Here is a 14,670-nt window from a genome sequence, read left to right on the forward strand (position 1 = left end):
TCGACGCAGTGACCACTTCTGAGTTGGACGAGGAGGGTGACGGCGGCGCCGGTGCGAGAGCCGACGATGACATCAGTGACTCCTCCCGCTTGCGCTCCGCATCGGGTGCCTTCGTCGGGGAGAGTTCCCTGTCGAGCTCTTCCCCGACTTCTTCCTTAGGGACGTCGGCCTTCCTCAATGCTGCGACAGGCGATGGCGCCACAGACGTGGTAGCCGACGATTTATTGGAGGACAGCTCATCCTCGAATTCGTCTTCGCCGTCTCCCTGGCCAAGGGCAGTCTGCGGGTATTCTTCCTGCGACTGCACCTCGGCGGCACTGCCCTCGACGTCGTCCTTCTCCGATGGCTTCACATCTTCTGTGGCTGTCAGCGTTGCTGTAACACACTGCGCATCCTCGGGAGAGACTTCTGCCTGGTCCTCCTCATATTTTTCGATGAGTGACACATCAGCATCCGAGGTGTTGTATGAGGCCTTTTTCGGGGAGAGCAACTCGTCGTAATCGAGTCGCTCCTCTTCGTAAGAGCCCGACTTGGCATCGTCACTGGCCTCGTCAGCGGCTGCCGGCTTCTCTGCCTCTTCCTCCTCCACGTACTCCGGCTGTTGCTGCAGCGGTGCCGCGGGTGCACCCTCCACATCGTCAGCAGCATCTCTAGAGGCGAAGCTCTTTTCAAACTCGTCATCATCGTACGACTCCTTATGGGCTTCCTCCTCTGTCGTCTCAAGGGGGTAGACCGCCTCCGGTTCCAGGAGGGCCTCTGCCTTGCCGTCCTCCTCCTGCGGGCAGAGGTAGGCAGCGGCGGCCGACGACTTACTGGTGGACAGCTCATCCTCGAATTCGTCTTCGCCGTCTCCCTGGCCAAGGGCAGTCTGCGGGTATTCTTCCTGCGACTGCACCTCGGCGGCACTGCCCTCGACGTCGTCCTTCTCCGATGGCTTCACATCTTCTGTGGCTGTCAGCGTTGCTGTAACACACTGCGCATCCTCGGGAGAGACTTCTGCCTGGTCCTCCTCATATTTTTCGATGAGTGACACATCAGCATCCGAGGTGTTGTGTGAGGCCTTTTTCGGGGAGAGCAACTCGTCGTAATCGAGTCGCTCCTCTTCGTAAGAGCCCGACTTGGCATCGTCACTGGCCTCGTCAGCGGCTGCCGGCTTCTCTGCCTCTTCCTCCTCCACGTACTCCGGCTGTTGCTGCAGCGGTGCCGCGGGTGCACCCTCCACATCGTCAGCAGCATCTCTAGAGGCGAAGCTCTTTTCAAACTCGTCATCATCGTACGACTCCTTATGGGCTTCCTCCTCTGTCGTCTCAAGGGGGTAGACCGCCTCCGGTTCCAGGAGGGCCTCTGCCTTGCCGTCCTCCTCCTGCGGGCAGAGGTAGGCAGCGGCGGCCGACGACTGGTGATGCGACTGTGAGAGGTTGTCCTCAAAACCATCATCAGCATAGGAGTCTTCTGCCCCATCCCCTACATATGCTCCTGCCTCCGCCTCTGCCTCCGCGCGCGCTTCCGCCTTCGCCTGCTCCCGCGCCACCTCGGCCGCGTGATCGCGGAGGGATGACTGGCGGTTGCTGGAGTACGAGGACGAGAAGGACGAGGAGGACTTCAAGATGGAGGAGCGCGAGGTGACTTCTTTCACCGCGTCCTCCGGCTCTGCGTCTCTGTTCATGTCCTCCGTGGAGTAGCCCGCCTCGTCGGGGTAGGTCTTCTCCTCTTCCTCAGTCAGCGGCGGCGCTGCAGGTACCGCAGCTCCGTCCTCTTTAGCGTAGTACTCCTCGTCGTGATGGCGGTTGCTGTAGCTGCTGGCAGCGTCGCTGTGGGAGGAGGCACTGCGGATCGTGGTCGCTGATGAGGAGCTTGTCACGTACTCGTGGTCAGCGGGTAAGCCGCCAGTCGCGCGCTCCACCATCTCCTCTGCGTGCAAGTTACTGCCCGCTTCGTAGTAGCGGTGGGTTGCTGCCTGCTGACGGGATCGCCCACCTGCCGTGGCACCGCTCCTGCGCGCGGCCGACGGCTTCGTCGGTGCATGTCTCGAGTTCTTGGACGCACCGCGAGTCGTCGACTGACGCTCCTCTTCCTCCCGCTGACGAGTCTGCTCACCCTTCCGGGATGCCATTTCCTCTCGCTCCTGGTGGCGGCGATGAAGGAAGCGGCGACGCGCTGCTGCCATGCGCTGCTCCTCCATCTCCTGCTGACGACGCAGACGGCGACGCTGAGCGGCTCTTTCTTGAATCAGCATCACTTTCCGTGCCCAGTACGGCACCAGGTGCGGGTCCTCCAGGTCATTGTAAGGTGGAATGTTGCGCTCTTGGATAGGGCCCAGGGAGAACTCCACCTGTGGCAGTCGGGGCAACGTTGAGAGCCCCGTAAGGTGAGAGTCGGCCGTGGCCCCTGGACTGAGCGAGCGCACACGCGCCGAGGACGCGTAGAAGCGCTGGTGTTCCTCGTGCCTAGAACCACGGGCAGAGTAACGGGAGTAGGAGTGGCTTTGCTCCACCGAAGCCGGACGATGATCCTGAATGGGGGGCAGAGCTTTCGACATGACGCTCAAACTTGTCGCCTTGGCTGGTATCCTTCTGTCTGTGCGCGTGTATACAAGAGCCCTTGTAGCGGCGCTGGACAGCTACACAGATGCCTATGTGTGTGTGCGTGTGTGCGTGTGCGTGCGCTTACGTGTCGAAGATCAGTCGAGAGTGGCGGGGCTCCGTCAACAGCGCAGCTCAAACAGTTCACAGGAGCGACGGAACAACAGCGAGGGGGGGGGCAGAGGAGACGTTTCTCTTCTAGAGAAAGGGGTGGGTGGGGCGGCGGGTGGGGTGGGGTGAAGGAAAGTGCTCTCTGCGACGCCACGCGAGAGTGGATGAGAGCGGAAGACAAGGGTAGAGAGGAGGTGGGGAGGGGAGCAGAGGATTGCTACAGCGTGCGCAAGTTGGTGCATGAATGCGTTCGCTTGTTTCAGACTTGGCCTGTCAACAGACTCAATACGACTATGCTGCTAGCTTTCTGAGGTTCTCTAGCTTTGCTTCTTCTTTGGATCTATCGAGAAAACACCGAGGCAGAACAGGCTGGTAAAGATGGAGGCGAACGGCGAGATGTGGGCCGCAGTACGTGAGAGAGAGAAACAAAGCGAGACCAGCAGTGCGGAAGCACTGGCAACAAAGAGAAGGAGCAAAAAACGAAGTACAGTTCCTCAGCATCAAAGAACGAGGCAGGCACAGAGGACAGGGATGGGGTTGAGGAGGTGGAAGCACTTTCCAAGTATCCTTCGGCAAGCAAACGCCCTCCCACCCGCCCACATACGCAGTGCTTCTACTCCTCTCCGCTGCCTCTACCTCTTTGATCATATTAGCCTCGGGTTCTATCAACAAACATACGCCCTCCCACCCACATATACGCAAGGTACAGCCCCCACTGGGCATCAGCACAGTATCACCCTCCGTATTGCATCCGTGCGCGTTCAGTGACCGGCACTGCCCGCACACCCTCTCTCCTTGCACACTTTCCCCTTCTCCCCCCTTTTCCATGCTTATTGCGTTCTCCCCGCTCCTGTGCAACGCGTGCGCATGGCGAGAGCGTGTTGGTTCTGTCGCTGTGCGTGGGCGTCTGCATCTTTGCTTGATGTGTGGCGCGATCCCGCCAGAGAAAGTGTGTAGCGTGGGGGAGGAAAGAAGATGGCGATGATGCACCCCTCTCTGAGCCCCTCACTTACTCAGTCGCCAAACAGCAAGAGCAAAAGAAAACCAAAGAGCAGCAACACACGGTTGCGACAACGAGGAGGCGCGGGCAGGAGTTGAGCATTGTTCTTCGCCTCCCCCAGCATCCGTCCCTTTCCTCACTCAGCAGCCATGACATGGTACCAGGGGGGGGGGGAGGGTGGCGGGGAGGATGGGGAGTGGCGCGATGGGATGTAGGAGTGCGCTGATACAGTGAGGGGAACACATGGGTAAACGAATACAGTGGAGAAGAGCATGAGAAATGTCTTTCCACGCAAGCATCAATATAATAAATCGGGTGCATATGAGAGAGACGCCTGCGTACACACATGCACGCAACCGCTGGACAGCCATGACAAGGGCGAGGCCGTGCAACTTACTGCCTTTGGTGCCGATGCGCATGGCCGAGCGGTCACCAGGTGACGGTGTCGTGACTGGGTGCTGGCTCGCACCTGTGCTTGTGTGTTCGGCGGCGTCTAGCTCCATATTACCCTGCCCACGCTACTTCGTCACTCTCCACCCCCGGGGGTGCTAGTGCCGATGGCTAACTGTTGGCGTTGCTGCTGTGGAGGCTCGAATCGAGTGCCACTTGGGCTGTTCGACTGGCGCTGTGGGTGGTGAATGCCGGCAGTAGCAGGGGTAACGTTGGTATACCCGCTCAGGCCTGGGCGGCTTTGCTGGTGCGTGAGGGGCGTGGGATAGGCAATGGTGGCCTGCGGTGGAGCAGCTTGAGGCTGAGCAGGCGAGTGGGCGAGGTAGTTATACGACGACGGCGCGAAGCTGCTGCTGTTACCGAGCGACGTGCTCTGGATCAGTGCCAGCGCTGTCGCGTTCGGTGGCGACTCTCCCGGCCTTCCGCTTACCATCGTCGCCGTCTCACTGCTGTTCGTACCTGCCATCCCGTTCAGTGTGACTGTCGAAGGGTGGTGACCACCAACACCGTGGGCGGTTCCCACGGCATATGTCGGGCTGCGCCGGCTCGACATCCACGGTTCGCCGACCGGGTACGGGCTGCTGCCGGTGCGAGGGTTGTGCGCTATGCCGGCAGGCGAGGCGAGACCAGACGGCGTCATCAGCTCATACTGGCTACCGAAGATGGCAGTAATGTGGTGCGGCATGCCGCCGCGGCTGGCCGGGCGATGCACTGGAGTAAGACCTGTATAGTTTCCATAGCTGCTACCTGGGGTGCCGCCGTTTGCGCTGTTCTGTGCGTACGCTGTGCTGTTGCGCATCATGAGCTGCTGGTAGTGCGAGTTGGCGCTGCTCCGCCCGTTTCCGCCGCCGTGGCCAGTCCCAGAGTAGGTGTGGTGAAACGGCGAGGCGATACGGCTGTTGCCGGAGTTCATGTGGAGGAAGAATGACTCGTCCACCTTCGGGCCCTCGGCCCCCTCGGATAGCTGCGGGCGGGATGGGGTGCACGCAGCTGCCATGGAGGCGGCGCGGCCCGAGCTGATGTGCATGCTAAGGCTGACAGACGAGTACAGCCCTGAGGTGGGACTGTTCTCAGTGAAGATGGGGCTGCGCGAGTGACACTGCATGGCGTCGTCGTCGCCGAGGACACCGTTCGCCATGGCCGCGACGTTGGCAATGGAGTGCATCACGCCGGCAGGCGGCCCTGCGGTGGCGTTCGTTGGTGTGCAACTTGACGGAGGGTGGCAGAGCCCCAAGTCCAGCAGCGAGGCCTTGCCAAGGGGGAGGAAGCGCTCATCGATGTTGTCCATGTCATAGTCGTCCCACTGATGCAGTTGCCGCCGCCACGCGTTCAGGACGCGGTCGAACTGGCGCTTGCTGCAGTCATACTCGGGACGCGGCGTGATGGCGTGCAGCGGGTTGTGGTACTCCCGGTCACACGGGCGGGATATCAGGGAGGTGTATTTGAGGTAGCCCTCCGTCTCCTTGCCATAGATAATCTGCTTGCGGCGCTGGTCCAGCCGACGGCGGCGCTCGTCGGTGTCACCTGAGTTGATCATGTTGTCCGGAACTGGCACCGCTGTGTAGTTCAAGTACAGCTCCTGCTGCACCTCCTCCAGGGCAGCCAGACGCTGCGCCTCCGTAAAGTTCTTATCCAGCGGTTGCGACGCCGGCGGCGGAGGCGTCCCACTGTGCTGCGAGCGTGCGTCTGCTGAGTTGCTAGCACCAGCATACGGAGGCTGTTGCTGCTGCGCCAGCTTGTCGCCGCCAACGTTGGCGTGAAGCGCTGCTGCGGAAGAGGAGGTCCGGGTCGTGCCGTACACACACGCTGCCGCGCCTGCACCTTCGCCACTACCTGCCGAGTACAGGGAGGCGGAGGGTATGTGCCGCTGTGGCCATCGTGTGCCGAAGCCAGTATGAAGGGGAGCAATGGGGGCTACTGCTGCTGCGGGGGCAGTGGTAGTCGCTGTTGGTTCACGCACCTTGTGAGAGCCAGGACCAAGGCCAGGGAAGATCTGTAACGCGGGGGGCGCTCGCGGCTCATGGGGAGTTGTGTGGTAGGCTGAGGGAGCGGCGGCACCGGTGCTGCTCAGTGCACCTGCCGTTGTCGCTGCTGCACTTCGAGCATTGCCACCCAGCTGCTGTGACAGCTGCACCGACGGTTTCCGAATGGCTGCCTCCTGCAGGCAACTCGATAGGATGGCGTCGATGTTGGTCTCACGACGTACACCTGGGGTGTGGGGCATGAGATGCCCCGTGCCTGTCACAGGGTTGTATCCTGTCAATGTCGCGCCAGTGATCCCGTGCCTGTTGTGCTGGCTGCCACGCCGATTCACCGCGTAAACTCCACCGTCACCGGTATCGACACCCAGAGGAACATGGCTGCGTGCCGCCTGGTTGCGGTTTACGGTGCTCTGTGAAGGGTGCGGGAGGGGGGGATGGATGGCACTTGACGAGGAGGTGCATGCTGCTGAGGGCAGCGCAGTCGGAGGGCTGACACCGCTCGCCAGCACCTTCAGCTCGCTGTCCTCGCTCATGACGAACACCAGCGACGAGTCGCCCGGGTGCTGCGACGGGGACGCCATGTGGCGCGAGTGCCGGTGCGTGTCCAGTGTGGTGCTCACCTCCCCAGTGCTATCTTGAGTGGTTGTCCCCGTCGAGAGCGCTGCTTTGGCGTCTCGCGCAGCTGCATCAGCGAACATGCCGTGGTTCGTGGCGCAGGGCTTTGGCGACCACGAAAAGGGAGGTGCGGCCGCGCTGGCGATCGGAGCAATGTTAACGTGGTCTATCGCAGCAGCGCAGTAGTCCTGACGTGCAGCGTCGTGGCCTCTGCTCACAAACGCACCTCTGGCCTGGCTAGCTGCTGCTGGTGTTGCTTCCGCCACTGGTGGCGCCACGGAGGACGGCGACGTATTTCTGTGCGTATTGCCACTTACGTTTGCTTCGTGCATTAGCGCATGTGTTGCCCGCTGGCACGGCGTCCTCTGCAACCGTCACGAACGGCGATGGCACTTCAATACGGCAGGCGGCGGCGCTGTGAAGGGGCTGCTGAAATACAGCGGTAACTCCCCCTCCCTCCACTCCACTCCACTCCACACACACGCGCTCCCGCAGATGCCCCTTGTCTGCGCAGACTGGCGATGCAGAGCAACAGTAGCAGCGATGGCGGTGCTCAGACAGCGAGAGGGCTGGAGAGATGGCAGGGGAGAAAGAGCCCCAGAAAGAGAAGGGAGGCGCAGCCAGCAAGCGTAGGCACGTGCGCGTGTATACGCTGTCCTACCTTTATACCCACACCAGTTCACGTCTGCCTGTGTGTGTGCGTGCGTCTCGCCAAGAAGCAAAGGGAAAGGGGGATGAGGGAGGGGAGGGAGAACGTCTGCTAGGCTACAGCCGCCACTTCCTTCCCTCTCTGTCGCTGCTTCCTCCTCTTCGCTCCTGCTACAAACTTACCCACACGCACTGAGCAAACAAATGAGGTACACAGGACGGAGCACCACCACACACCACATCCACACACCCACACGTACAAAGTAAAGCAGCGCAAGAATGAAGAAAAGAAATCGATCGGGAGAGACTTCGATGTGGTGCGTGGGGGCTGAGCACCCGAGAGTGTTCACTGCTGCGTGAGTGAGTATTTTTGTAGGATGTGTGTCAGTGAAGTCCACACACACACACACACACACACACACACGCAGAGGACCCCAGCAAAAGCAGCAGAAGTGGGATGAGTTATTCCAACTGTGGGAGCGTGCGATGGTAATGATGGTGTCGTCGTCGTGGACGTAACGCACGTGCTGACACACGCCGCGACAGTGCGACACGAGCAGCTAGACGGAAGGCGAGAGAGGGAGGGGAAACACAGCAAAAAAGGAGAAAAGAAGCATCAAAGGGGGGGGGGGCAGAGGGAAAGCCAAAGGGAAAAAGCTGTAGAGGAGAGGAGACGAGGACACAGTAAACTAAGCACCACAGCCAACTCTTTACCACGAAATGCCTCCTCGGGTGGTCAGTGCCACGAGAACGCAGCTTCCAATGATGCGAGGGAGGGAGGCGGAGGTTGGATGTGCAAGTTGGAGAGAGAGAGAGGTGTATAGGGAGACTATGATTGCTGCGAAGCACACAGTCGACCAATATCTGTGCACACATGCATGTGGGTCCGCGTGTGGTGAGAGAGAAGGTCAAGGGCCAGAAAGAGAGAGAAGATGGAATTCGTAGGTATGTGTGTGTGTGCGGGCACACGAGGTTCTTCGTTCCATGGAGGCAAGCGGCACGCAGCGGGCTCAGAAGGAGGGGCGCGATGGCCGCAAGGAACGCTCCTCCACTGTCGCGATTGTCATTTTGCTTCGCGGTAGCGGGAAAGGGAAGGTGGTGGATGAAAAAGGGGCGTGCTTGCTGCTCACGTGCACCCCCCACCCCCACCCACACACACGTCGAGTCACTCAGTGCGTCCACATCTGCTATCACGTGGCCCACACGCGCCCGTGAAGCATTTGTAACCAATCACGACCTCAGCAAGTCTCGGGAGGCGATGAAGAGTTTGTAGGGCGGATTCCCTCCATCAGCGTTCCCCTTTCCTCTTCAAAGGCATTAAGGTCGGACTGCAAAGTCGCTCTGTGGATTTTGGCTGCTGAAGCGGCCGTTATGTCGTGTTTGGGCAGGGGACCCCCCCCCAAAAGGTAAGTCCACTAACAGCGAAGCACATGACAACACGGAGAGACAACACAGAGGCTCACAGGCGTACAGATCAACACACACACGCGCTATCGCCCACAAAAGAGAGAGAGAGAGAGAGAGAGAGGGGGGGGGGGAGGAGCACTTAGCAAAATTGGAGAGGATAGGGAAGGAGGCATTGAGCGCATCACAGTTACCATCATCACTCAAACCTTGTCCTCTTCCCCCCCCTCCCCCATCCCTATCAAGGCAATTGACTCCCCCCTACCACCACCACCACCACCAAGAGACTGTGTGCGTGCGTGTGTGTGTGTGTGTGTGGGCGCGTGCGCCATACACCGAGAGAAATTACGGCCAACGGATGTCAACGTAAGCGATGACAACGTCCGTGGTAAATGAAGAGGAGGAGAAACAGGAGTCGATGTGTAACACAAATATTAAGAAGAAGTTGGCACCGCGACGGCGACAGAAGCGCGTGTGCCGCGGTACCTTCCGCTTCGTCGAGGACACACCCACCAGTACCCATGCACATGCACGCACCCAGAGAGGTTGAGAGAGAAAGACACGTCGTCATCAGCGCACATGCTCACAGCAGCACGATCGGCAGCTACAGAAATGGCAAACAGAGACGGGCAGATGAGCTGGAAGACGCTCTTGGTCGCTTGGACGCGCGCTCTCGCCCCCTCCCCCTAAAGCCTCACGCGCACAACTCCAGGATGCAGCCGCTTGGGAGGGAGCATGCAACACGGAGAGGGAGAGAAGAAGAATGGAGGTGTGTGTGTGTAGGGGTAGGGTAGCGTGTACACAAGTACCCGCACGGTAGGCCTGTTTCGTCCTCTAGATCAAGCGTGTGCGAGTGCATGTGTGTCTATCACCATCCCTCTCGCTGCACTGATTTGATCGCACCCCCTCTTCTTTCCAGGAGACATCGATACGCGCGCCTTCACCTCCGGCACGAACAGCGCGGCCGCCCCCCTCCCCCCTCCCTAAAAGAAAAAAAGGCGTATCCGCGACGACCCCCTGCCGGCCACCCCCATCAGCCTGGATGGTGCGATGGTGGGCTGCCGCTCCGGTCAGTGAAGCTCATTCTCGAGGTATTTGTACTCGAAGAGGAAGTCGTCGATGCGGTCGTGGTCCCACTTCTCCTCAAAGTCGAAGAAGGTGTATGAGCCGCGTTCCTCCGTCTCTGTCGTCGTCTGCGGCCTCTCTAGCCGCTGGTACCACCGCTGCTGCTTCGTGTGGTAGCGATAGGAGCGAGCCTTGAGCTCCTTGGCAGCAAAGTACTGCTGATACGACTTCTGGTGATAGTAAAAGATGAAGAAAAGCGTGTCGAGGTCCATGTGATGATAGACGTCCTTGCTTGACAGCACCGGCAACACCTCCTGGGGAAAGTACGAGATCGCGTCAATTGCGTTCGGCGGCTCATAAGGGCGCTGTCGCTGCACGTCGAGCGTGTGCGGCAGGTTGCCAAGCGACATATCCAAGAGTTCGTGGATCTTCTTGGGTGTGAACTTGGAGCCGGGAGCGGCACCAGGAATCGGCGGGAAGGACTGGATGGGGTCTGTGTGAGTGCTGCTGGCCGGGGTCGACGGAGAAGTTGCCGCTGGGGCAACCAGCGGAGTCGCCACTGCCTCCAGCTCACTCGCTTCGGCAGCCGCAGCGGATGGCCAGGATGGCGTCACCGGTAAGGCAGCATTGGAGGCGTTCTTCTGCTGCTGCTGCTGCTGCTGCTGTGCCTTTTGTCGGCTTTGCTGCTCGGCAGCACGTCGTTCCCACGCGTTCGGTGTCGGCGCCGCGGCGGGCAGAGTCAGCTTTGGCCTCTCCCCCAGTGTTGCGTGGCCGGCGTCGGATACCTTCACCGTCCTCGGTTCCGGCGACTCTATGGGCTTCTGCGGCTTTTCCCAGTCCTGCACCACTTTGTTCGTCACTGAGGCCATTTCAGCGAGAGAGCCGATCGTGCCCCCGCCAGTCATGGCTTCATCGCCAAAGGTGTCGTCGTTGGCGGTGTCCATGTCGTCGTCCATCCACTCAGGCACTGGCTCCTCCTCGCCGTTGTCGTTGTCTGCTAGACTGCTTACAACGTGGGACAGCTGCTGCGAGGCTTGCGCGGACATCGGTTGCAGTATCGACGGGGAGACCGGGGTAAGGGACGAAGCCTTGGCCGCGGCCGGCGACGCCACCATTTCCTTCAGGGAGGTGATGAACGGGCTGGGCTTGGCCTGCACCGTGGACATTGGCGTCTTAGCTTTGGTCGTCGTCTTCGGTGATTGTACCTTCTTCTCCTCGTAATCGCTAACGTCGAAGGGAACTACGGACTTTGCCTTTGGCTCCGGTATGTCGAAGGTGTCGTAGATGGACATGTCCTCCATTACCTCCAACTCCACGTCATCCTCGAGCACCTTCTGAATTGGCTCCTGCAGGTCATCCACCTCATCGGTGTCGAGCTCCTCGTTGTTCACCATGCGCAGCAGTGACTCCCACTTGAAGAAATGGGTCTGCAGGTTCTCGAGGCGTATTTGGTACTCGGACTTCTGCTGCTGCTGCTTCCCACGTCGTACACGGCCGTTGTTCGCCTTCTGCACCTCGTACTCGAGCAGCTCTATCTTCTTGCGGCCCTCCTCAATCGCGTCTTTCAGCCACTGCTCCGTGGCCGAGTCGGCCCTCTCCAGCGCGGCAGAGGCTAATCCTTCGTTGCTGAAGGCCTTTGTCTTCATTTCACGCTCGATAGCACGAAACGTCTCCATGCGCTCCTCGATCTTCTTGCGCGACACTTGCATCTTCGTTTTCTCCTTGTAGTCGTCGTTCTGCATGAAGGTTTTCATGGCTTCGCGGTGCCGCTGTAGCTTCTTCAGTTCCCGCTTCAGATCTCCCTCGAGGCGCTCCTTGGCGCTCGCGTTGGGCGCGTTGGCTAGCTTCTCGTGCAGCTCGTCGTACGCGTCGAGGCCCTCATTTACCTTCTTAAGGAGGCGGTCCGCCTCTGTCTGCACCTTCTTGATGTTCGACATGGATGGGGATAGGGAGGAGCGAAAAGAGAAGACACGGGGAGGGAGGGAGGGGGGGGGCCGTTGAGGAGGGAAAAGCGACACAGAGGACGTCGCACAACGTAGGCCACGAAGAACCGATGAGAAGGGCGCGGTAAAGCGCGGCGGGGGCGACACAGATGACCAAAGACGTACGCACCGACCCGTTGCTGCTTCACGTATCCCTCCTCGCGGATGTACGCCCCAGGCAGACCGTGCGCGTACACACACACACAGAGAGAGAGAAAGCCTTGAAAGCGGTGCGAAGGACCTCGTGATTTCCTACTCCTGTGGTTGGGTGAGGGTCACAGGGGCTGTGCCACACCCACCTACACACAGGCAACAGTATGCTAAACAGAGAGGAACGCAGTCCCCCTAAACAACACAAGAGGTACTCCTGCTCTAGTGATAGCGCGCAGGACACGTGATGACGCACGGGATGAAGCACGCACCTGCCGTAGATGCAGCGGAGCGGTAAAGAAAAGGGAGGAAAGTCAAGAACAGGATGACGGAGGAGATGGTGGTCGTGGGGACGAGGACGTTGATTAGGCGTGATGCAGTCGAGTCACACACACACACCCGCGGGCACAACGGAGTCTACACACTGAAAAGGGGAGAAGAAGGTGAGAAGAGACGCATGGGATGTAGAAAGAGTGAAGGCGGTGTTTAGCGCGCGCACGACGATCGCTTGACAGGGTTGCGGCTGGTGTAGCGCATCTTTTCCCTTTTCTCCATGTAGAGGTGGTGCCTTCCCCCCTCGCCCGCCCGCCCAGCGATGGGGTGGTGTAACGCTAACCAGGTGAGAGAGAAGGACCGTTGGTGGGGGCGGGAGGGGACTTCAGACACTCTAGAGGAGCGCATGTCATCATATGTGTGTCGCCAGCTATCGCAGAAGGTTCGACTCCATCAGTGCTACACTTTTTGCTGCTGTTGTTGAGTCGTCTCGGGGTGTGGGCCGCGAGTTTATGCGCGTCTGCCCGTGTGTGTATGCGAGGCACTGCGACGTCAATATCACCACACGCATGACAAGGCAGAGTGCGTAGAGGAGTGGGAAGAGGGCACGAGGGCCTCCTCCCACTACTGGATGTACCCGTCCTCAGGCCAACGTCAAGACCTCTAACCGGACAGGTGGTGGCATACGGCGGCCCTGCGCCAACACACACGCACCGATACACAGGCACGTCTCCGATGATTCTCTTCACCGTCATACCCAGCACTTTACGTGGCCATCCCAGGCAGCCGTCACCACCTTAGTGGGCTCGATTGGGTGCCATAGGTGCGACACTAGCATCTGCGCGTGGGCCTTGAAGGACTTCTCCAGCTTCTTTGTTGCCCAGTCCCACACGTATAGCTTGCCGCCGATGTCGCCGCTCGACAGGTACCGGCCATCATGGCTGAAGCCCAATTGACATCGCGTGCCCGAAATGGTGTGGCCGGTAAACTCGCGGTCGTGCAGGAGTCGCAGGCGACCACCACCGTCGTCGCGGAAGACAATCACCTTGTTGTTGAGCGACTGTGCGGCGAGGAACTCTGGCTGCGTTGGGTGGTGCAGTACGTGCGTGATGGCATGCATCGCTGCATCAGCAAACTGTTTGATTTGCACCGGACTTCGATAGTCCCACGTGCGCAGCGTCCTGTCTTCCGAGGTGGTGAGCATCTTGCTGCCGTCGCTCAGCAGCGTAAGGTTGAAGATGGTGCCCATGTGCCCCGTGTACTCGCGCTGGTACTTGCTGCAGCCCACGCGCACGTCGTAGAGAACCACTTTCTTGTCCACGGCGGCCAACAGAAGGTGCGCCTCGTTGGAGGGATGATGAAGGTGCTGTACGACAGGGAGGTGATCCGGATTGGTTAGCACGTGCGCACAGGTGCCGCTCTCGACGTCCCACAAGGCCACAGTGCCGTCCACTGAGCCAGTCGACATAACCGCCGCGTTTGTGGTCACCTCGAGGCTCTTAATGGGCTGCGTGTGCGCCGCGAAGGTGGCGAGCAGCTGGCGCGTCGAGGAGTTCCACAACCGGCACTCCCCTCCTATGTCGCCAGAGAAGAGAAGATGTCCATAGGCAGGCGGAGCCCAGCAGAGCTGCTGCACACCAGACGCTTTGCCGGAGCGTCGCTCACCACCTATGCTAACACCCTGGTCCACCAGGTGCGAAGACGATCCCGCCGCGGAGTCGGCGCTCGCAGCGGATTCATAGCCCTCTGGTACTTTGAACACGCCGCGCATCGTGCGGGGCGGCTTGCATGCCTTCTGCTTCGTCGACTGCTCGTGCTCCAGCACACTCGATGGCGGCTCTAAGAAGGACTTGCCGAGGTAGTCGACTCGCTCTACGCCATCCACAAAGACGGCCGCCGGTGACCCCTCCGCGGCGGACACAAGACGAGTAATGGATGGCCCTGCTGCGGCGACAGAGGAGGATGCACTGAGCGCCTCCGTGACCTTCTCACGTCGAGTCTTCTTGAGAGCTTGCGCGGTGGCGCCGCTGGATGGGCCACCGGTGCTTGTTTCCGCCGCCGCCGCCGCCATCTTGTCAACCAAGGATGCGTCATCAGCAGCTTGAAGCAGTGAGGGTGGCGGGTCGGGGTACACCTTGCGAGCATCTTCTGGGCTGGTGTACAGCGTGAGAAGCTCCGCAACGCTGTCGTTGCGGCGCTTCATGAGGGAGTGCAGGTACGCGTCTGTTGCCAACTCTGCCTCAGCCCGGCCGTTGGCTCTGAAGGCCTGCAACCGGACCATGTCCGCCGGCGTGGGGAGTCGATCCGTGGGGAACATCGAAGGCAGTAGTAGACGCTCCGTGGATGTGGGTGTGGAGCTGGCGAGGAGGAGGAGGAGGGCCGAGTACGTCTGTCTGTAAGAGGAGGGG

At 60.1% G+C, this 14,670-nt stretch overlaps 4 protein-coding genes across 4 annotated transcripts; all 4 read right to left on the reverse strand.

Moving 5' to 3' along the window:
- Position 1: 1 nt before the first annotated feature.
- On the reverse strand, positions 2–2,539 carry LBRM_25_1380 (conserved hypothetical protein; the record flags this gene model as incomplete). Its single annotated transcript, XM_001565592.1, has 1 exon — positions 2–2,539. A coding segment is annotated over one exon (2,538 nt), but the record flags the coding sequence as incomplete, so codon positions are not given.
- A 1,680-nt stretch (positions 2,540–4,219) lies between these two features.
- Positions 4,220–7,072, reverse strand: LBRM_25_1390 (conserved hypothetical protein; the record flags this gene model as incomplete). Its single annotated transcript, XM_001565593.1, has 1 exon — positions 4,220–7,072. One exon carries the CDS (start codon positions 7,070–7,072, stop codon positions 4,220–4,222), a length of 2,853 nt encoding a protein of 950 aa, XP_001565643.1.
- Positions 7,073–9,862: 2,790 nt separating this feature from the next.
- LBRM_25_1400 (conserved hypothetical protein) lies at positions 9,863–11,794 on the reverse strand (the record flags this gene model as incomplete). Its single annotated transcript, XM_001565594.2, has 1 exon — positions 9,863–11,794. One exon carries the CDS (start codon positions 11,792–11,794, stop codon positions 9,863–9,865), a length of 1,932 nt encoding a protein of 643 aa, XP_001565644.2.
- Positions 11,795–13,013: 1,219 nt separating this feature from the next.
- On the reverse strand, positions 13,014–14,579 carry LBRM_25_1410 (conserved hypothetical protein; the record flags this gene model as incomplete). The annotated part of the gene is made up of 1 exon (XM_001565595.1): positions 13,014–14,579. One exon carries the CDS (start codon positions 14,577–14,579, stop codon positions 13,014–13,016), a length of 1,566 nt encoding a protein of 521 aa, XP_001565645.1.
- Positions 14,580–14,670: the final 91 nt, after the last annotated feature.

Source organism: Leishmania braziliensis, chromosome 25, assembly GCF_000002845.2.
Source record: "Leishmania braziliensis MHOM/BR/75/M2904 complete genome, chromosome 25".
Lineage (NCBI taxonomy): Eukaryota > Euglenozoa > Kinetoplastea > Trypanosomatida > Trypanosomatidae > Leishmania > Leishmania braziliensis.